Source organism: Tenrec ecaudatus, chromosome 14 (genome assembly GCF_050624435.1).
Source record: "Tenrec ecaudatus isolate mTenEca1 chromosome 14, mTenEca1.hap1, whole genome shotgun sequence".
Classification (NCBI taxonomy): Eukaryota; Metazoa; Chordata; class Mammalia; order Afrosoricida; family Tenrecidae; genus Tenrec; species Tenrec ecaudatus.
In genome coordinates this window covers 42,247,667-42,271,727 of record NC_134543.1, presented here as the reverse complement: position 1 = coordinate 42,271,727, position 24,061 = coordinate 42,247,667, and the positions used below count along the sequence as shown (strand labels likewise).

Below are 24,061 nucleotides of genomic sequence, written 5' to 3'. Positions count from 1 at the left end.
AATGATTACTATTTAAGTATAATGTGAAAACAGGAGACGTACAGTTGAGAGAAAATGCAATTCATGCACAAAACCCATAAGAATAAATTTTCAATATCCCACACTGCTATCTGGTTTAGGCAACAAAACAGAAAATTTAAGTGGAGCAAACATTGCTGGCAGGGGAAAATAATCTAATGCTACATCTCAGAAAAATATCCTATGGAAAGAGATCATTAAAATGGTGCTAACAGTTAAAAATGTTGAGCTTTCATTGGCATTAATCAATAATTTAAACTTAACAGAACATTGAGAAAATGACAGTTTGATATACTCAGCCTGAGATCAAATTTGTCGTGGCAACATTGGCAGGTTGGACCCTGATTCTTCAAATAGTACATTGCCTTGGATAACAAAAATCATCCTTTTTTATTATAGAATAAAGATTATAAATCAATGTCAAGTGTGCATGCAGTCAACTGCATAATATACAAGCAATATCTATGATATTAGTAATCATCTTCTTTGGCAAGCCAGAATCCAGCTGGACATGCAATATGTACATATCAAAATCCATATTGTGGTCATCATATTGAAAGCAAGTGAAAATATAGATGTATATACCATATATACACGTATGTATATAGATGTATATACTGCTGTAATATATTAACAAATATATACGTATATATTAAAAGTGGATTTCATCTTTGTCAGATTCAGGTGACTCGGGCCTTGAAACACTAAAAATATCCTGGCATGGTATTTGGGAGGGTACTTGGAGTGGCATTTGGGATTTGGGAGAAGACGTCGGGGCCACGCTTTTCTCTGAGAGTAGTTTTAAGATTTCTGCCACCTGCTTCTCCAGAGCAGTCATTCTGCAGCTCAGCAGCTGGATGTCTTCTTTGAGTTCGTGTTTGACTTCCTGTAGGGTGGTCTGTAAGGCCTGCTCCGGGATCGGGTAAAAGGGGTGCTTGGCATCAGCCTGAATAGGGCTGTGCTCCAGTGGACTCCGCGTCTCACCAGCCTTATCCAAACGAAGGTCACTTTTTGTAATGCCGCTGTCACATGAGTCGGTTTTCCTTAACGGGTTTTTGGTCACGCTGTTTTCTGAATCGCTACTTTTGGGGTCCTCTGACAAGAGCCCCAGGGACTCAGCCTTGGTGACGTTGTTCCAGTCTTCCTTTTTCTCCTCGTGGGCGCCCACATTGTTTTTGAGTCGCAGCCACCCCTTTCCATTTCCGTTTTTCATTCGGACTGGGCTGTTGACCTTGAGACATTTAGGGTCAGCTCCGCCGTTGGGCTTGAGTTCCATGGCCTCGCGATTATTCTGCTTCAGGGCGTCACTGGTTTTCACGTACGCCAGCGACGTCTGCATGGGCGTGATCTGGGACACGGTTACCACGCTGGTGCCAGTGATGGCGGCTCCATTCTGCAAGGAGCGGCTTTCTACCTGGAGCTGGTTCCGTTCAGGGTCACTCTGCGTGGAGCCCTGATTCCGAAGCTCCTTTTGCTGCTTGAACTTCTGGAAGAGCTTTCTGACGGGGTGGTCCACGGGGATGCTGAGCGTGACCTCGTTCTTCTGCCGGAGGCGCTCCTCCTCCTCCTTCTTCACATCGCTGATCTTCCGGAAGATGATCTGTGAAAGGGTGGAAAAGATTCAAAATGTGATATCACAAAGGGATAGTTTTCAACATTTTATCTTCCCATATGGAAGGCATTGGGTTCTACAGAGGGCAACCTTGGACGTCTTGTAAAGTAACTTCTGAAGTGAGAGAACTACCCCAGTGCCATGGAACAGAGGTCACATGCAGGGACACTTTGGAGGTATTGTGGGCTAGGGTCCAGATCACTGCAATAAAGTGAGTTGTGGGACTTTTCAGTTTCCAAGTGTCTATAAAAGTTAGGTCTACTGTAGTCTGTTATGTGTGCAATAGCACTATAACAAGAAGGTTGAAATACCGTGCGAATTGCCAAAATGTGATATAATGACACAAGGGGAGCATGCGCTGTTGGGAGAGTGTAAAAAACAACACAAAAAAGCACAAATCATAGCATGATCCATGAAGTGTCATGAAATGGATCAAAGCCAACTTAGAAACATTGACTAAGCTTTGCTCTAATCAACGTCCAGTTCGCCTGCGGTTGGTTCTGGTTCACTGAGACCCCAGAGTGCTTCGTGTGGAACTGCCCTCCTGGGATCTGCAAGGGTATGAGCTGTCAGAGATAGCTTGCCGGCCTTTCTTCTCAGACTCCTCTAGGTGGGTTCAAATGGTTCGTAGTCCCAAATAATAGCACTTAATTAATTGTACCAAGCAAGGGACCCTAAGCTCAATTTTACTTCCTTACATAGCAGAGAGGAATGTATTAAGGACACAACTGAAACAGGTATTTTTCTTTATAGTGTATGTAAATGTATGCATATACTTCTTTTCAGAAAACCCTATCTCTTTAGTGAACACGTGAGTTTGAACCTCACATCACTAAAATATTCAAACAGGAGTAAAAATATTATCCATGTGACATTTATTTACACATGTGAGAAGTTGGCCTCTTCTAAGGTTGTTTAAATGTTAAATAGAAAGGTAAATGTATCGTGCATGTGAAGTTAGATGGGTGTCCCCAAATAAATAAGCAAAGTTTTTTTAAGGTGCTTGAAAAGAATACGAGGAAAATTCCTTACAACTCCATCAAGAGAAACTTAAAATGTTGGTTATATGGGAAATTGTCTTTTATATCGTCAGAGGTACATGTCAATTTTAGGATGAAATATTTGCTCAAAGTCCTGAAAAACAAATTAACCACAAGCATAAATATTGTAAAGAATCTTCAATGAAAGTTCTCTTAGATAGAGCTTCTTCAGAATCAATTTTATGTTTACTTACCTGCATCAACCTTTCATGAAATTGCTTACGTTAGAAATATGTGTGAAGTCCCTTGTTCCCAACATGAAACGGATGATCAAGATGCTCTGGTTCCCCCTGGAACTTGTGTAAACACTTTCCATGGGAAGCCATTTTCATCACTTCTGGAAGCTGGGCAGCACCCAGGACAGTGTACCTTGTTATTTTACACCAGAAACCAATACTAGCGATCAGGTTATTATGAACCACAGAGTCGGAGGAATGCAATCCTCCCTCCAGGTAAACGCACTGTGTTCTAAATTGAGGTTGACATGCTAAACACAGCGTATCGAGTGGTTTAGAATTCATGTTGTAATATAAATTTGCTTTAAATTCAATCACTATCTGTACAACCCAGAATATTTTCCCTTTTCAGTGTCACATGAAATTGTATCTTAAAAAAACAACAACAAATAAAACCATGTAACACTCAACTCAAAGTTTGACTTCAAAGCTCGAGCAATTTAATTAGAAGTCTTTCAAAGGGTTGACATCTTTTTTGTGTTTCATAAGTAAAGAGAATCTGTATTACATCCTGAAGATATTTGTACTTTCGGGAATAATTCCAAACCTGAATAAAGAAACAGGTATTATTTCCTATCAATAATTATTGTTTCAGTGAAAATATACTCCGTTTAATTCTGTGGAACTGAAATTAGGACCTACTCTGACTAGCCACAATCCAGCTCCGGAAAAATTTTTTAAGTTACTTAGTTGTGGAACTACATAGCTTTGGTCCAATACATAACTGAGAGTGGTTTACATTTAGGAAAAGGATCCACGTAAAATCATCATTGAAGGAGCATTGTAGGATGTTTGGCACGTGGAGGTGTCAGAAAATTCAGGCTTTCATACAATATTTGGGACATATAATAAAAGAATCACTTCTTGTTCATTGGAATATAGGATACTTATGCTAAAAAAGTATCATTTATCTAAAATTTAAGTCGAGGCGGCTTGTATTTTGACTTGCTAAATTTGGCAAATGCATTGGAATGTAATAAACAAGAGCATTGCTATCTCAGTAATGTCCATATTCTGCCATGGGAACTTAACGGAGATTTGAATGACAGAAAGTGTCCCTGCCCTTAGCTGTGGTAATTGTATTAATCTGTGGTCACCTTAGACCAGATTCTAATGTTTGTGTTTTGCACACCAATGACTAACAAGTGAAGAACAAGTCGGGATGCTTATTGATTTCAAAGTATAATATGCCCCCACACAATACCAATAGAAGTAGACTTTTCCTGCTTCCATGTCCACAAGTCTGCCTCTTCCCCCAATTAAGAACATATAAAATGTTTGGATTGCTCCTAGTACTTTGAGAACAAAGATTTCAAATTACAATTACAAAACAACGAGTATGAACAGAGTCCTAATACATGATCAGGTTCCTAATAGGCATCAGGGGGACACGTGTGACAGAAATTTATTGTCATATTGTGCTACTAGAAGACGTAAAAGAATTGAGAGGAGAAAGAAAAAAGTTTTGAATATTAGATGGAAAAGTCAACAAGTGCTTTCCCTTTGTGGTCTCGCCCCAGGGAGGGGCTCATTATGAACACAGAGACTGGTCCCGACTTTTGATAGGGAGTTTACAGAGCAGAGGACCAGATATTCACTATGTGGAGCCAACCAGTCACAGTGAAAGAACATATGATCTACAGACAACAACATTTCCCCTCTGTGTTGGTCACCGCACTTTTGGTGTAGCTCAGATGGCACGGTTAGGAAGGAGACCGTTGGGTCCAGGAAGTGACACACAGTAGTCAGCTATATGCAGCCAGATTAGGCAAAGGTACACAATGGAAGTAGGAGAAGTGAATGCACCTAGGCGGACGCCTGCGAGCAGGCTATTTCAGACCAGCGCACGCACCGAAGGAGCACCACTGGCGTCATGCGTGTTTCATTTGGCTGCTCCTGGCAAGTTCAGCCATTTAAAACCATCCTCCACTCCTGGTAGAAAGGTGGGACTCTGTGCACCCCCTAAAGATCTACAGCCTCGCTGAACATGGTAGTGGGACAAAAGGAAAGCGTAAGGAAATAGAGGAAAGGAGTAGGAGGCAAAGGCATAAGTAGAAGCCTAAATATAGGCATGTACCTATGTAAACATATCTGATTATGGGGGAAATAGACCTATGTGCATATATTTATAGGTTCAGTAGTAGGGTAGCAGGTGGACATTGGGCCTCCTCATGCGTACTCCCTCAATACAATAGCACATTGCTCAGCTAATCAATCATTCCATGATACCCGCCTTCCCGACATAATCGCTGAAGACAGACGCGCATAAGCAAACGAGGTGAAGAAGGCTGATGGTGCCCGGCTTGGCTGACCATGAGGTGTAGAAGGGACCAGCTATCAGAAATCAAAGAACTAAAAATCATATCAGTGGGTGCCCACCTTCCTGATACGATCAATGAAGACAAATGTGTGCATAAGCTAATGTGGTGAAGAATGCTAATGATGCCCGGCTATCAAAAGATACAGCGTCTGGGGTCTTAAAGGCTCAAAGATAAACAAGTGGCCATCTAGCTCAGAAGCAACAGGGTCCCCATGGAGGAAACACACCAGCCTGTGTGACCATGAGCTGTCAAAGGGATAAGGTATCAGACATCAAGGAACAAAAAATCATGTCATTGAAAATGTGGGTGAGTGCAGAGTAGAGACTCAAAGCCCAATGGTAGCCAACTGGACAACCCTTACTGAAGGGTTGTAGGGAGGAGATGAACCAGGCAGGGTGCAGGGTAGCAATAATGAAACATATAGCTTTCCTCTAGTTCTCGATTGCTACTCCCCTCCCCCACTATTATGATCCCAAGCCTTACAAATCTTGCTGGACCAGAGGATGTACATAGGCATAGATAGCAATGGGAAACACAGGGAATCCAGGACAGATGACTCCTTTAGGGCCAGTGGTGAGAGTGGTGATGCCTGGAGGGTGGAGAGAATGTGGGGTGGAAAGGGGGAACTGATTACAAGAGTCTCCTCCCTGGGGGAGGGACAGCAGAGAAGAAGGGGGGGGGGAGATGTCAGACAGTGTAACATATGACAAAATAATAATAATTTATGAAGTATGAAGTATTCATGGGGTAGGAGGAAGTGGGGAGGGAGGGGGGAAATGAGCAGCAGATATTAAGGTCTCAAGTAGGGGACAAGTGTTTTGAGAATGATGATGGCAACAGATGTGCACATGTTCTTGACACATGGATGTATGTATGGATTGTGATGGGAGTTGTACGAGCCCCCAATAAAATGATTTTTTAAAAAAAGATATAGCCCAAAGAGAAGAAGAACACAAGCCTAAGTGAACACAAGGTGTTGAAGGGATCAGGTAGCAGACACCAAAGAACAAAAACAATCATTGTGTGATCACCTTCCCCACATAAACGCTGAAGACGAATGTGTGCATAAGTAAGTGTGGTGAAGAAGGCTAATGGTACCCAGCTATCAAGAGATATAGCGTCTGGGGACTTAAAGGCTTGAAAGTAAACAAGCGGTCATCTAGCCCAGAAGCAACAAAGCCCACATGGAAGCAGCACACCATGTGTGATGATGAAGGGTCGAGGGGACCAGGTTTCAACAAAGGTGGGGGAAAATCATATCATCATGAATGAGGGGAGTGCATGATAGGGACCCAATGCCCACCTGTAGACAACTGTACATCCCTTGCAGAGGGGTAGTGAGGAGGAGATGAGTCACTCAGGGTTCAGTGTAGCAATAATGAAACTCACAACCTTCCTCTAGTTCTTAAACGTTTTCTCCCCGCCAGCTATCATGATCACAATTCTACCTTGCATACCTGGTTAGACCAGAGGATGCACACCGGTATAGTTGGGATCTGGAAACACAGGGAATCTAGGACAGATGAACCCCTTAGGACCAACGGTGAGAGTGGCGATACAGGGAGGGAAGGGGGTATAGAAAGGGGGAACCGATCACGGGAATCTACATATAACCTCCTCTCTGGGGGATGGGCAACAGGAAGGTAGGTGAAGGGAGATGCTGGGCAGTGTAAGATAAGATAAAATAATAATTTATAAATTATTAAGGGTTCATGAGGGAGGGGGAGCAGGGAGGGAGGGGGCGGGGGAAAAGGAAAAGGAGCTGATTCCAGGAACTCAAGCGGGAAGCGAATTTTGAGAATGATGAGGGCAACGAATGTATAAGGGTGCTTTACTCAATTGATGTATGTATAGATTGTGATAAGAGTTATATGAGCCCCAATAAAATTATTTTTAAAAAGATCTACAGCCTTGAAAAGCAACAGAAGCAGTGTACGCTGGCCTATGGGGTCACTATGAGTCAGAACTGAATCTGTGGCAGTGAGATTGCTTTGCCTTTATTTTTGCATGTACCAAATAATAAATTCAACCATGAATTGGGCGTGGCCGGCTCTCTGAGCATTGCACAAAGGAGCCTGTGGCATTTAAAGTGGATTCTCTCTTCCCTGCACTGCAGGCCCACAGGCAGTCTCTAACTCAAACAAGTTGAAGTGGGTGCAGGAGGATGTGAAGGTCACGAAATTTCCTATCCTTGCTGGGGAAGTGGAAGTAGAATCTGACTGAAACAGTAGCACTGGGATTTAATGACCTGCTTACCAGACTTCAAACTGGTAAGCCAGAGAATTTAGAAAGTACTAGATGGGATGGAGTTTATATGATTTATAATTTTTCCTACTTATAGGAAAGTATAATATTGAAAAGCAGTTATAAAACATTTACATATAGAAAATGATTTTTAACACACAAATCTCATATAACTATTAAAGTACTCTGAGATACATGATTCTCATGTTACAGAGAGAAAAGAAATGAAGTGATAGTTTGCCTTCTGACACATGTAACTAAGTGTCTAGGAGACAAATCCGAGACGTCTGAATCCAATTTTATTTTTCTGTTGAAACATATGCATTTGCTTTTATTTTAATACATGACTTTTCTTTTGGTGTTTGCTTGTTTGTTTAAGTTGTTTTCATAATAGAAACAAAAAATCATCCTTGTTTTGGAAGTGATTATGGTGTGGAATCTCAAGTAGTCTATAGCACAGAATACGCCCCTCTGAAAAAGATACACGGTAGGACACCATTTGAAACTTTGATGCTCAATTAGTTTGAGAAGCATTCAGTGTATTGGGCTGACCCACATGACACCGGGAAAACATGTGAATAAGCTGAGTGAACTGCCAATCAAAACAGAAGCACTGTTGTTAGTTTTGAGTGGAGAAGGGCCCAGGAAAAATGTGATCAACAATTTTCAACTTGTTCTTTAAGTGTCATCCATTGTCATCATCCCGAATAATCTCAACCATTGCACTCTACCTCCCCGCTGAGCAACTGTATCTCTTCATCCTGTGCCCTCTGCAAACGGATATTGGGATGGATGACGTAATGCTGTGGGTTCGCACGCAACAGAGCATTTGCAATGGAGAACTAGCCTCGAAGAAAGTACCCTCATTGAACAAACCACTGAAATGCTGGCCTTGCTGGTTAAGACAGCAGACGTGACTAAAGAGCAGGTAGAGCTCACAGGAAGGCAGTCTCTGAACTTTTCTCCCGCTCAAAGGCAAAGTCAGCTGTCTCCCTTCAGTTCTTTTCCTCTCAAAACACACGGCACCACTGGGCAACTTCTTGTCCCTTCAAGACTGCCCATTATGTTCTGTTTGCTTTAGTTTCACTGATGAAAAAAGACTTGGCAGAGAGTCAAAGAATGTGATTTCCCCTGGACTCCAGCACCAACCTGGCTCCCACTTACACCTGGATTCACGTGTTTAAGAGGGCAGGTGTCTCTGTCTGTTGTGTTTAGTGACAGTTCTCCAGTTTCTACAGTTGCAGCTCTTGTTGATAGCCCTCAGTAAGTAAATTGTATTCATTAATGCAAGAGCCCTTACAAGCACTCAGCAAATGGACCTTTGTAATGAGTTTGTTAATAAAAAGTATTACAAACAGGAAGATTGTCTGGAGTTTCTTTAGATCCATGATTTTCTTTTGCGCTACGAGGTACGTGTTAGAGCCAACTTCAATGGCAACTGACAACAGCAGGACAAATCACCAACACTATCTGCATTATAATTAGTGATCATTAATGTCCGCTCCCATTTCCTCACTGAGAAGACACCATATTCTTTACCACCTGGTACTTACCCAACTGCCAAGCACACAGTCACTGAGTTGACTGCAACTCCCAGCCACAAGATAGAGCTTCTGAGATCATACATCTTTACAGAAGTAGACAGTCTCATCTTTGTCTGTGGAGCCATTGGTGGGTTTGAACAACTGACCTTGTGGCTCACAGCCCACCAGTACTTCTTTAGCAGTAAACGACTGAACCTTGGTTGATTAAAATCAGGTTCAAGTAGTCCACTGACAACTCAATCTGTCAGAGGTCTTAAATCAGAAACTTTCTTACATTCCAATGATAGGAAGGCAGTAATATTTATGAAGAACTCATTTCCTAACTCCTGACCATGGAAAGCTTTCCTAGCAAAAGAGAAGAGAAATGGTATTGAAATCACAAATAAAAGTAAAAAAACTTTATTTTTGAGGCATAAAGACTAGTCCTCTACTGAGATACCACCACCAATTGATTGAGATCACATATGTAAACGGAAATACATTTTAAGTGAAACAAAGGTTTATTTTAGATTGGGGTGAATAGACAATATAATAAATAAGAAAATAAAACAACAGGGCTGCCTAAGATAAGTAATTCCCTGTATTTTCAAACAATAAATACAATATGGCCTCACTAAATGTCCTCAGAGTTTTGAAGATAACTTTATGACCTGAAATTTCCAGTTTGAATAAAAATGTGTTCTTATTACTAAGATTACATTTCACCATAAAAGAGAATATCACAATCATTCTGTATTAGCATTCTAGACATTCCTAAATAAATTTTAATGAATATTTCATTTTAAGAGGTGATTTTTGCCTTTAAATTTTCATTATGTATATAAGATGACTCAATTTCATAAGACAATAAAAATTGCTGATAAATTTCATTGAGTTAAATTCCTTTTAAAATTGTGTGCTCTTTTTAAAACAAAAAATTAATTATTTTTGTGAATTGCTCTTTGGAATTTGAAAGAATCTGTAAGCAATAAGATTTTATCATCCAATTAAATATTTCACGGGGAATGTATTTTACAGAAAGTAAAAAAAGTTAATTTATTACATGTACCATAAAGATTAATTTGTTAATTACTATAAGGAAATGATGATTAATCTTTCCCTGGAACATATACATTCAAAAACCCAACCTAAAATACAAAATATTATTCTAGTTAATCTCAGAAGGATCTGAGTGAAGTTCTAAGAAACCAATTATGTAAATTTAACAATTATACACACGTTTACAAATGTGATATTAAAAGAAACCAGCTTTTTAAAAAATCTAGTATTTCTTTTCTTTTACCAGTGTTTATTTACTCTATGCCTGCGTTTTATCCAATGGCAAATCAAATTGCTTATGAATGGTACAGAAAGAGAGAGAGAATTTTTTTAGTGATCAGGATAAGGTCCTAGCCACACAATTATTGTAGCATGTATAATAGGCAGCACCATTTCTATCAGCAAAGAGGTCTATTTTATTTAAGCTTTTATTCTCTGTGCTTCGCTGGATTCTGCACAGCCCATGCTGGAAGATTTAATTTATTTAAATGATAAAGCTTCTTAAACTTCACAGGGAAACAGGCCAACTGAGCTTTCCATTTTAAAAGTAGGGCATTTGATCAGAAAAGTGATATCAAAATTGAATAACTTGAATGTGCACTAAATTTTGAAATCCAATAAAAGAAAAGGGGGGGAATGTTAGAATCATTTGGTAAATGACATGGATTCAGAATTATGTAATTGAAGAATTTTGAGGTGTCCTCCCTCAAAGGGACCCTCATTTTGCTGGTCTGTAAATCTAGTTTATTGACTAGGAACTTATATGTGATCATGCAGTAGTTCTGGTTATAAGATGTAGTTGATTTCGTTATTCTTACAGATTTTATACACGTAGTCACTGATTCTAGCATTCGTCCTTCTAATTCATTCCAACCTGAACTAATTCAATGAAGAAATGTTTGTTAAAGATCACCAGGCTGTCTAGCCGGCAGCAGCCACAGGCAGGTACCGGAGGCGCTGTGGTGGAGGCCAGCATGGGTGTACTTCTGAACAAGAGCAGAGCTATTGATAAAGAACAGTTAGGAGGCCAAGGGCGAGGTCATGCCAGATCCTAAAGGCCACTAGAGGACCCTGGGTGGTACAAATGGTTTGCACTCAGTCATTAATGAAAAGGTTGTTGATTTAAACCCACAAAAGAATCTGTCAAGAGCACAGCCAAGAAGACCCTGGGAAGCATTTCTACTCTGTAAGTTACAGTGTTTGCCTGAGTCAAACTTGACTTTGGTTTGGTTTGGTTTGGGTCAAGGTCAGTGACCTTAGGGTCATAACTGTTAGTGGCAGCCCCGGGTGAGTCTGGAGCAATGGAGTGACACTGCTCTTGCTGCGTGGGAAAAATAAACTGTACATGGGAAGGATGAAGCAAGGAGACCACTGAGGAGACTTCTGAGTAGTCCAGTGGAGGGCCACTGTGGAGACACAGAGAGAGGCAGAAACGGAGCCTGATCCCAAGTTCATTTAGCCAGAAGACCTGTTAAGACTGACTGACGGGCTGGATGAACAACACGAGAGAGAAAGAAAGTTTTCAAAAAGGCGCTTTAGTCCAACCTCATGAATAGTTGGTGTTGTCATTTTCTGAAGGTTGGGAGCCCGGTAAGGTGTCAGGTTTGGTAGCCTATGAACTAGAAAGACACATTATTGTGCTCATTTCACCTCTCTCTCCTTTTGCTTCTCTAGTTCTCTCTCTCTCTCTCTCTCTCTCTCTCTCTCTCTCTCTCTCTCTCTCTCTCTCTCTCTCACACACACACACACGCGCGTGCTATAACTGATTGAACACTCGCATTAACAAGAGTGAGGATGATAACTGCGAAATCTAGCAGCCGCTGTTTCCCAGTCCTGGCGAGATCTGTCAGGCTGGTGTGGAAGAGTTTCTGCTCTGACAGTGGGATATGTTACTTGAATAGCTGCTCAGTCAGTGACGTGGAATAAACACCCCCATCCATTGCACTCTGCGGTTGCGGATTCGATCATCGGGGAGGGCTTTCTTTGTTCATAATCCTTTTCCAGCCAACCTGATAAGGGTATTGGAACATTTGTTTTATTTCAGGACTGGAGGGCTTCCGCAGACACTTCCTGTCTGTGGAAATTTGGAGACTCGAGTTTTGTCTTTAGATTCCAGTAGCAAAACACTTTCACATATATTTTAGATGCCAACCAATACAGTCATGTGACAAAGAATATCTGTTTGGGCAATGACTAGCTACATATGTGTCTTGTACCTATAAAGTTATAACCGAATTCAGAAATTTGGAGGGAGAACGAGACATAATGTTCACAACAGCATTCTGATGCAGCACATGTAGCTCATGTCTCCTGTATCCACATCTATGGCACTTACAGACAGATGAAAGTACAATACATATGTAACCTATAATCTATATGTCTTGAGAGTCAAAATAAAAGCCGTTATTGCCTTGTGTATATACTATAGTGTAATTTTTAAAAGTCATTGGATTGGGGGCTTGTACCACTCTTATCACATCCATCCATCCATCCATTGTGTGTCGAGCACATTTGTTGCCATCATCATTCTCAAAACATTTGCTTTCTACTTGAGCCCTTGGTATTAGCTCCTCGTTTTTCTCCCTCCCTCCCTGCTGCCCCGCCATCATGAACCCTAGATAATTTATAAATTATTATTATTTTATCATGTCTCTAAAAGTTCACCAGTTGATGGTAAAAGCTTCAACTCACAGGCAGGAACTACCAATCTCATGTATTGTGCATCATTTCAGTATCATAGTGTTAACTCGGTTTAATTTTCTTTTAAAAACATTACTCTGAAGTGCATCATAGCTCCCAAATTAGGCAAAACCAGTGCTCAAAAGCACAGCAGCAAGAACCAAAGGAGAAGTTGATTTGGAAGTGAAACAAAAGGTTATTAAAGAACACAAAGGTGGAAACAAACTGAACGGTAGTGCTCATGACTTAGATGTGGCACATGGAACATCCACAACAACCCTCAAAACAAAGAAAACACTCTACAAGATGTTAAAGCATCAGCTCCACCGAAAGTTACCCATCCAATGATAATGTGAAAAGAAAATATATCAGCTATGAAGAAAAAGACTAATGATGGAGGACTAAACACAAAAGTAGATCCTTCTGAGCACATTCTCAATCACTGCTAAGGCAAAAAGCTTGTTGAAGCTGCTTAAAGAAAAAGCAGGACCAGACTGTGCTACAGTGTTCATACAACATCCCAATCGCATAATGTCGGATTGCACAGAACGCATCATGGATTTTAAGCAACACGTGGCTGTACTGGGTCAAGGCCATCCCTTTGTTAGAATGTGCTGCCAAACAGCACACTACTCCTATTCTGATGTTCATTCTCTTCCCAGAGAGCACATAGCCCTGGAGATGGACTAAGTTGCCTTCTCACTGGAAGGTTGATGACTCCAATCCTCCAGTCTTTCCACCAGAGGAAGATGTGACAATCAGATTCTATTTCTAGCCTTGGACATCCATCCTATGGGACAATTCCACTCTGTCCCATAATGCCCGTATGAGTCAGAATCTTCTCCGAGACAATGGGCTTGACCTTTTGTGTCTAATACAGCTACAGCATTAAAAGAAAAACAGAGGTAGCAGCTTCACCAAATGCTTTGCTACTGAAACATATTTGTCCCCATGTTTCCAAGGTTCCAATGTCAATTTACTTGCTTCTTTCCACTCCTGGGGGTGTGGCGGTTACAAACTGGGATAAGATCCACGAGGTCAGCAGTTGTAAACAACCAGCAAGCTCCACAGAAGAAAGACGGGGCTTTCAACTCCCATAAAAAGTTATGGTCTTGGAAATCTACAAGGGCAGTTCTACCCTCTAGGATCTCTGTGAGTCGCATTGACTCGTTGACAGTGAGGTTTGCCTCCTCCTGCTATGTCAATGCCATGTATGTACCGTATATACTCGTGTATAAGCCAATTTTTTCAGCACAAAAATGTGCTGAAAAACTGGCGTTCAAACATGGCTGGCCCTACTATGAGACATGATGCCCCTCAGTGACTAAGGGCGATACAGGGGACAGCACCGGAGACACAGTGTGGGAATTGCACCTGACCTGAGCCCACCACACCGAGGCAAAGCACTGGGGGAGTGCAGTGGAACAGCAAGGGAATGGAGTGGCAAGGTCCCCAGGGAATGCTGAAAGTGGACTTTGGGGCCAGGGCGTGGTGCCCCAATAGACTGGACTGGAAAACGCTCCTAAGGGCCAGCAAATGATCCTTGAACGAACTACAAGCCTTTCTTTTGTGAAGTGTTTTGTTCTTTGTCAGTGGTTTGTTTTTGTTGTTTTATTGTCTGGTTGTATACTGTTGCTTTGTTTTCCTCTGTCTTGTTTTCATGCATGTTAGTGTCTCCACAGGTCTGTCTGAATAGGACAGGCTGGATGAACTATCTGGAGGAAAAACAATAGGACAGACAGCTCCTGGGGGACAGACAGTTCCGGGTGGGGGAGGGGGAGGAGGGTAAGGAAGTGGTGTTAATAAACACAGGGACAAGGGAACAACATGGGACCCAAAATGGTAGTGAGGGGGGAGTGGCAGACCTGATGGGGAACGATCAAGGGTAAGGTTGCGTAGAGAAGAGGTATAGCTGGAGCCCAGGTGGGGACGGAGCATGGTAGTAGGGCAGGAGGAAAGTCAATGGAGATGGAGGAAGGAGCTGGTTGTCAAGGGGCATTTATGGAGGTCTAGACAAAGACATGTACATGCAAACATATATATGAGGATGGGGAAATAGATCTAAGTGTCTACATTTATAGGTTTAATACTAAGGTGGCGGAAGGACCTTGGGCCTCTACTCAAGCACTCCCTCAATGCATGAATAATTTCTTCTGTTAAATTGGTACTCTATGATGCTCACTCTCCCAACACAACTGCTGAAGCCAAAGTGGGTGAACAAGTAAATGTGGTAAAGAAAGCTGATGGTGCCCGGCTATCAAAAGAGATAGTGTCTGGGGTCTTAAAGGCTTGAAGATAAACAAGCGGCCATCTAGCTCAGAAGCAAAAAAGCCCACATGGAAGAAGCACACCAGCCAGTGCGATCACTAGGTGCCCAAGGGACCAGGTATAAGGCATCATGCAAAAAATAAAAAAGAATATGTGTATGTGTATATATACATACCATATTGAATGAAGGGGGAAGAGCAGAGTGGAGACCCAAGGCCCAAGTGTCGGCCACTGGAGATCCCCTCATAGAGGGGTTTAGGAGAGGAGATGGGTCAGTCAGGGTGCGAGGTAGTACCGATGAAGATCACAGCTTTCCCCCAGATCCTGGATGCTTCCTCCCGCCAACTACCATGATCCGAATTCTACCTTGCAGGGCTGGATAGGGCAGAGGTTGTACACTGGTACATATGAGGGCTGGAGGTACAGGGAATCCAGGGTGGATGATACCTTCAGGACCAAGGGTGTGAGGGGCGATGCTGGGAGAGTGGAGGGTGAGTGGGTTGGAAAGGGGGAACTGATTACAAGGATCCACATGTGGCCTCCTCCCTGGGAGAGGGACGGCAGAGAAGGGGGGGAAGGGAGACTCCGGATAGAGCAAGATATGACAAAATAACGATGTATAAATTACAAAGGGCACATGAGGGAGGGGGGAGCGGGGAGGGAGGGGGAAAAAAAGAGGACCTGATGCAAAGAGCTTAAGTGGAGATCAAATGCTTTGAGAATGATTGGGGTGGGGAATGTATGGATGTGCTTTATACAATTGATGTATGTATATGTATGGATTGTGATAAGAGTTGTATGAGTCCCTAATAAAATATAAAAAAAAGAAAAGGGAAAAAAAAGAAAGAAAGAAAAGAAAATGATTAGGGCAAATAATGTACAGATGTGCTTTATACAATTGATGTATGTATATGTATGGACTGTGATAAGAGTTGTATGAGCCCCTAATAAAACGTTTAAAACAAAACAAAAAAAAAACTGGCGTTCAGCTTATACACGGGTCAGTGGTAGTATTAGCAGTATGGCAGTGAAGACTGCGCTTTGTATGAAAATGACAGCAGTGATGGTGATGACGGAGATCTCAGTGAGGACAGCGTCTATGATGACCTCACACCAGCTGAAGCTCTGCATTGGGATACGGATGATGACGAGGAATCCAGTTTTGAAGGATTTTAACTCTTTACATTTTAGCTTGGTTGCTGATTGAGCTCAGGGAATAGTACTCTTAAGGTATCATTGTTGATACTTTATTGTTTTTGTTGGACCTATTTTCCACTTACTGTGCTGGTTTACGAACGTTAAATGACTTGTTGTCCTTTTATGTTTTTTTATTTAAAATAAATATTTAAATACATTACCCCACTGATGTCTAAATTGTTAGTAATTTTATTTTCATTTGTTTTGATTATTGAAAATCACCAATATCTTCTGAATTTTCCACCCTAGGCGTATACTCAAATCAATCAGTTTTTCTGGTTTCCCAGGTAATAATTAAATACCTTGGCTTATACTTGGGTTGGCTTATATTCGAGTATATACGATAGTTTAAATGAAATGTTTACTGTTAGCTGCCACCAAGTTGGGATCTGACTCAGAGTATACAGAGTAGAACTATTTTGTAGAGTTTTCTTGGCTATATTCTTTTTTCTTTTTGTAGTTAGTTCAAGGATCATTTGTTGGCCTTTAGGAGAGTTTTCCAGTCGATTCTGTTGGGGCACCACGCCCTGGCCCCAAAGTCCACTTTCAGCATTCCCTGGGGACCTTGCCGCTCCATTCCCTTGCTGTTCCGCTGCACTCCCCCAGTGCTTTGCCTCGGTGTGGTGGGCTCAGGTCAGGTGCAATTCCCACACTGTGTCTCCGGTGCTGTCCCCTGAAGCGCCATTGGTCACTGAGGGACATCATGTCTCATAGTGGAACCAGCCATGTTGTTCTCTCTGTGGACTGGCTGCTCTACTCAGGAACATCATCATCACGGCCTGGCGGGCCGGGCTGTGCTCCACTCTCTCCCCCTCCCCTTCCTCTGCTCCCGTGTGCTCTGATCAGATATGTCCTCTCCCGGAGGCTATATTCTTATAAAAGCACTCCACATTGTCTTTCTTCCATGGTGCGCTAGGGGGTTGGAACTCTCAGCCTGTAGACTAGTTGTCAAATATAAATTTCCTGCATCATTCTGGTTGGTATCCATTTAAGCAAGTGCTCAGTAGTGTTGCAATTGCTATCGACTTTTCAACATTTGAACATTCAAAAGAAAATTCTGAAGAAAAAGATGTTATTTCTAAGTTCTCACAGACTTTTCAGCGCATTCTTGTTAAAAGGAACAGGTGATAAAGCAGAACCATCAGCCTGCTCAGTGGAAACGTAAGCTTACGGTCTAGTCCTTACCTGGCCCCTTAAACCAACCAACAGACTACATTCTATTTTAAGAACATCATTATTCGGGTCTTAATAGCGGTTGATGCTACGTTTTTCATAAAGGATTTGCTAAAATAAAAATATCAGACTTAGAGAAATTGTCTTGATACTTTACATTTAATTTTCACAAGAATCCATTTTATAGATGTAAAAACCAAGGCGTAACAAGATTTAAACTCTTCCCAAAAAGCTTTCCCTTGTTTTGGCGGTATGAATCCTGCGTCTGTCACACTGACCTCTTGTTCTCTGAATTTGAGCCAATGACCCATCACATGACCAGCAAACTCTGAAAACAATGAGCAGCCCAACAGATTGCCTGCCAACATTAGATGCACTCAACTCTGCAGCCAGGGGCCTGCTCTGCTGTCCTTGGATTCATCCACTCTGTCTCCACCAGCCTGTGGTCTTCCTGATTCAAGCTTTGTCTTCCTGTGTCCTGGCCCATCCACCCCACCCAGCCAGATATATGAGTCAGGAAAAGCCTGACTCACAGAGAAGAACTCAGTTGAACTAACCTAATTCTACAGCTCTACAAGCCACTTTGTGGATATATAAATTTCTTTCTTTTATATATAAATACATACATGTGTACATATGTACATTAAATAAATGAAACTTCACATAGTTAATGAATGAGAAAACACTGTTTCTAGCTAGGTTTACTAGAGAATAGGCTATTCTAATTTACACTTGAACTGTTTCAAGAATTCCTCATTTGCATTGAAAAGTGCTGCAAAAGAACTTTAGTCTGGAAAGAAGCAAATTCTATGATCATGGAGAAAGAATGACTTTTAAAATGGCATATGCTAAAATCAAGGGTCCGCTATAGAAGTATATGATAAAAAGGTGACCTATGCTTAGGGCTCTTCAGTATTATGAAATGCATAGGAAAGAAAACTACCTGATGTTTGAGGAAGTCATTATGCGACCCCATCTTCTCCTTGCACCTGTGTCAATGTGGTAGGCACTTCTCATAATCCCCATTGGACAGGCGAGGCTCAGAGAAGTTGACTCAACTCATTCAATAACAAATAGCCAGGGTGGAAATGAAATTGAGTTCCCCTCTGCCATGCTGACTCTGTTAGTGCTATGCATAATTTTGTTTATCGTTTACAAAGCACTTCAAATATATTACAGTAATAGATCTCATTTGATCCTGTTTTCTTGTCTCAAGCAACACAACTAATAGGAATTTTGAATTTTTGCCTTAGAAGACAATTCTGGTGTCTCAAGTACAACTAATGAGATAAGGTAGTTACTGCACCGTAAACAGAATTTGACAATTACCTAGCAATAGCATGCTTACGGGATCTATCACACAAAGGGGGTCCTGGAATGGCACCGGTGACATGCTCAGCTGTTACCACTAACCCAAAGGTTAGTGTTCAAACCTCTTCGCTCTTCTATGGAAGAAAGTTGTGGCAGTCTGTTTCTGTAAAAGTCTGTAGCCATGGAAACATGATGGGGAAGTTTCTTGTGTCTTAGAGGGTTGTTATGAGTAGGAATTGGCTCCTTGGTAGTGGGTTTATTCCAGAAAACATAAAAAAAAATTAAATAAAGTGGAAGAATCCTTAGGGTTTGATTAAGGAATCTTGAGTTGCTCTTCTTCCTTGGCAGTGGAAAACATAAGGTTAATCTCAAATGTCATTTTTAATTTACTTTTGGGCATTCCATTTCTTCTTCTAAAGATGGTGAGAGCAGTCAGTTGATCTTCTTTCCCCCTGACTGACGTGACTCTATCCTGATTTGCCTCCTGTCACTCACTAGTGACCAGGTTTAGTTGCTTTGTCTAGATTCATGGTTATTAAACCCATTGGCTCTACCATTCCCTTTATAGAAAAAAAGAAAAATAAATCAGTGCTCCAATGCCCTGGTAATTAATAAACCATAGTCCATACACCAGAATAAAATGTAGGTATCTGCTTTTCCAGCCCCAGTGAATTGTTCTAGCAGCTCCTCACTCTCCCCAATGGGTGGCATTGCCCACCTTGGGAAACACTGGTCTAGATCCTCTTTCAATTCCTTCCTTCCAAATGTCGCCACACAACACCCGAGAGTTCCATTAAAAAAAAATCATATGCAGGAAAATCTCACCCACCTATCCTTTGTCCTGGGAGCAGAGTGGTTAAACACTTCAGAATCAAAAAGCCGTCTGCAGCTCCTGGTTTGTAAATTAGCCCTACTACATTTACTGATTTGCTCATTTTTGCAGTTGGATTCTAAAAGAGTGTCTCTCTCACTCAGTATCGCACAACCATATAAACTCTTCACGGTTGGGAAATCGACGTCTTTCTATTGTACTATCATGGCCTTTGATGAAATCCGGTTGCTGCTGCTGCTGTTGGGTGCCATTGAGTTGGTTCTGACTCCCAGTGACCTCACCTAGAGCAGAATGAAACGCTTTCTTTTCAGAGCCCTGATGATGCAGTGGGTGTGGAGAAAGACGAGGTATTCTGTTCCCATAAAGATTACACTTAGACACCCCCCAAAAGCAGTCCTATTCTGTCCTGCAAGGTTCCCCTGATTTGGAATCAACTCTTTGGCCAGGCATTTGGCTTTATTGTCCTTTTGGGGGGAAGGGGAGTAGTTGGGGGAGAATGGTGTCACTATGGCATGTAAAATAAACTACCTACTGTTGATTTGGAGTCTAATGAGCGGCATCAATATAGCATCAACTCAAAGTTGACAGTAGAGTCTTGAAATGTTTATCGATTGCAACATAACTAAATTCTGATACAGAAACTTCTGGATTTTTTAACCTTGGACAGAAGAAGCTATATTTGCAAGTGAATTTACCCTGGGTTTTTTTTTTCCAAGCAACTTTTATTCTTATTCCAATTGAATCTGCTCAATTGATAATCCAAAGGAGACCCTCTTCCTTGCCTTCCCTAGGTTGGAACTAGTGAGAGTTACAGCTACAAAGTAGAGATGAGCACCGGGACAGTTCTATCCGGCCTGATAGGTTGCTCTGAGTCAGAATTGACTCAACGGCAATGCGTGGAAAGAGCAATGATGAATCATTTGGAGATTGTCTAGTACAAGCCAGACCACCAACTGTGAGACTGTGTCCAAATCTCATGAACTTTCTAAGCTTTAGTTTCTGTATTTTAAACATTATAAATTTATGGAGACAAACTTAGTTACTTCCAGCCCTAAATTTCTTTGAATATATTAAGAGGGTCAGAAAGGGAGATGGAAAGATGACCGAAACCATCCACTTTAGACTCTTCAAAGTATTCCCATTCCACTCCTAACATAACTTCTTTCTAGATGATTAGAATATTTACCCATTTTTAGGTGCCCAAAGTTCCTTGCACCAAACCTGCTAAAGCATGCATGACCCGCAGCAACATTTAGGACTGGATGTGGGATGCATGTGCTGCTTCTGTTTTATTTTGATTCTGCTACTTCTGCAGGCAACTACATGCATGCTGTGCTGGGAAAAGATGGAAATTTGCTGCTAATTATAAAGGTTTGTGCTTCTAAACATTGCTGGCCAGTAATTGAATCGCAGTGTCTAGAGTCTAGTAGTTGCTAATAACTTTGCCCCTACAGCGTTGCAGTGTAATTAGTTATTCCTGTCAAAAGAGAATGACAGGCCATGCTGTTTCGCTACTGTTCAGATTGCTAGGAGTGGGAGCCTATGGTTTTTCTAAGGGTAGAGCCTATTTAATTGAGTGAGATGTGCCAGCACATTTCCCATCAGCATTCTTGCAAAAATGCACACAACCAAGCAAGCAAGGAAGCCTTGGGGAGTCAAGTTTGAGTTTTCATCATTGGAGAGCCTAAAATCTTGGCTCTGTATGTTACTAGGGCACAAAGAGTGAAAACTGAACATTAGATTCACTGATAACTTCATAAACACCTTCCTTCCCTGTACATGAACAAGGCTTATATAAACCTCAGGGGAATTACAACAAACTGAGTTATTTCCCTGCACTGCAGTCCCATGTGTATGGACAGGTCAGGTCTCACAAAACTGATAATCCTTCAGGTTGCGTTGAAGTAATTTTCAATGTTCTGTAATCCTGGAGCCAAAGGTTCTTGGGATTGAAAAATGGAGAATTAATTTGTGAGTGTTAATTTTCATTGACTTTGATAATTCCCATTCTTCCTCAAAAGACTGCGAGTCCCATGGGAATGGTGACTAGGCCTTCATTTCTCATGGTTTCTGTAACCACCATCCTCCTCATTTGCCTTGCCATTGGTCAGTGACCAGCCTCATTGGCTTTTCCTCCTCAACTTGACCTCTGAATGTTGGAGTACCTGAGGGTGTCATCTTTTTAATTAACAGTTATATCTAGCAGAATCATTCTCTCAAAAAAATAATCCAGCCATCATTTCTCTTGGCACTATAGTTAAGCACATGACTGCTATCTGAAAGATTGATTGTTTGAACTCATGAGTCACTCTGCACGAGAGAGAAGTGACTGTCCCTATGAAGGGGTTCAGCTCAACTTGACAGCACACAACAATAGCACAATTTGTTCCCTGAACTCCAGACTCTTCCATGCTCCCTTTCAAGTAGCAGTCATGTGCTTAACTATAGTGCCTAGCCCCCTATAATCTCCCTGTAGAACCTATTCTTTTTGAGTCAATAGGAAGTGAAGGACAATATCATCAAACTGAAACGCATGTTAGCGATAGAGAATGCTGTTAATAATTAATCCAGGGCAACATGCATAAATCAAGATGGGCTTGGGTAAAGCAAGCCATATGGAGGACACTATGTATATTTAAACAGCTACTTTCTCAATCTAAGCTTGCCCATTGCTCGGGCATTCTACACTGTGGGCTGGTAACAGCCTGGATGAGACTTGTGTTGTTTCTAATGTGTTCTAGGTATGGGAAGAACAGTAGCCATCCATGAATTCCTATGGCAGAAACAACTAACTGATCATCAAACTGTTTTCTTTGTAGTGTAAGGTTATATGGCATGTCTATGACTCTTTTAGAGTCTGTGCTGTTATCTGACTGAGTTTCAGCTAAGGGAGCATGAGTAGAATTTTTATCTAATCCAGGCCTAGCCCCCTATAATCTCCCTGTAGAACCTATTCTTTTTGAGTCAATAGGAAGTGAAGGACAAGTGGGATTAGGAAATGATGGCGTCAATAGCTGGAAGGAGCTAGATTCCTTGAATCATTCAATCAAAGGTTTTTCTTTGTTTTGCACTGCTAAACGAATGAGGGTTTTATTTTATTGTGTAAACATACTGAAATGTGTGGGCCTTTTGGTTTTAGTAACTGACATTTCTTTTGCAAAGAAATGGGCATATTTTCTGAAATTTCACTTAGCTTTAGTCTAACATGGAAAAAATAAAAGACCAGCTTAAAATCATCTACATTTGTTTGTATGTAAATTAGTTTTTTTCAAGTATAGACAATTTCTTTTACTATAGGCTTTTGGTGTTATATATTGAAATTCGTGAAATCTGGCACTCTTTCACAAGTTTTCCACCTTTGATAGGAAGCTATGCCACAATTCAATGCCACTCAATTAAGACTCCAATCGCTTAACTAGTAAGTTTCCTTCTCTGATAGATTTCCACTTTACATAGATTCCAGCCATCTTACGTTTTAATATAGATAGAAATTAAAAATGAAACTTTAGAATTTAATAGAATATACTGTGACAAGAAATAGGTGGATAAAAAAAGTAATAGGTGGATAAAATATATTCTGCCTTCTAGAAAATACACAATATCATAATTATTGAATTTCAAGCTTTGCCTTAGAATTCATGATTCCTGTAGACACAATTACCCTACCTACTTTGATAGTTCTGAGGGGAAACAGTTGCAAAAAATAAAAATCAAAAACTGTATCACAGCAATGTACACCACAGATCTATCAGTAGACTCAATGACACATTAACAATTTATATGACTCAGATTCTTCCTCCTAATTTTCCTTCTATTACTCTTCAGTGTGTGGAAATATAAATTCATTTGAACTATTCTATCATGTCTAATATTAATAGAATTAGGTAAAAAACATTTTGTGATCTATCTTGAAGTGTTCTGCTGAGAGTGACAGGATAATATCCATGCTCCTACAAGGAAGCTGGTGCCCAGTTGGGCTACGAACTGCAAGTTCAACAGTTGAGAATCACAAGCTGCTCCATTTGAGAAAGACAGGGCTTTCTACTCCCCTCAAAAAGCTACAGTCGTGCCAAATATTGGGGAAACTTGGAATCAAAAAAAGAATGTTGGAGAAAATGGTCTGGGTGATAGAAACAACTCCAGGAATCACATTATAGAATTCGGTGAGACCAATAACTTACACTTTGCAAAAACCTTTTCTCCAATATAAATGGCAACATTACATGTTGACCTCACTGGATGAAACACATGGAAATCATACGGACTACATATATGGAATGAGATAATGGGAAGCTCAATATCATCCGTTAGACTAAGGCCAGAGCTAGTTTTGAAACAGATCATCAATTACTTATATGCTAGTTCAAGGTGAAGCACATTAAAACAAGCCCCTAAGAGTCAACACGGGACCTTGAGTGTATGACATCTGAAATTAGAGGACAGTTCAAGAATACACTTGACACATTAAACACCAATGACCAGATAATTTGGGAGATGGCATCAAAAACATCACATACGAAGAAACAAATGATCGTTAAAATAATCGAA

At 41.1% G+C, this 24,061-nt stretch overlaps 1 protein-coding gene across 1 annotated transcript in view; it reads right to left on the bottom strand.

Moving 5' to 3' along the window:
- Positions 1-670: 670 nt before the first annotated feature.
- Positions 671-24,061, bottom strand: part of KCNH5 (potassium voltage-gated channel subfamily H member 5) — a 359,954-nt gene continuing 336,563 nt past the window's right edge. The window contains exon 11 of the mRNA XM_075531693.1: positions 671-1,618. Coding sequence (XP_075387808.1) covers positions 671-1,618 — 948 coding nt within the window. The remainder of the gene's footprint in view (positions 1,619-24,061) is intronic.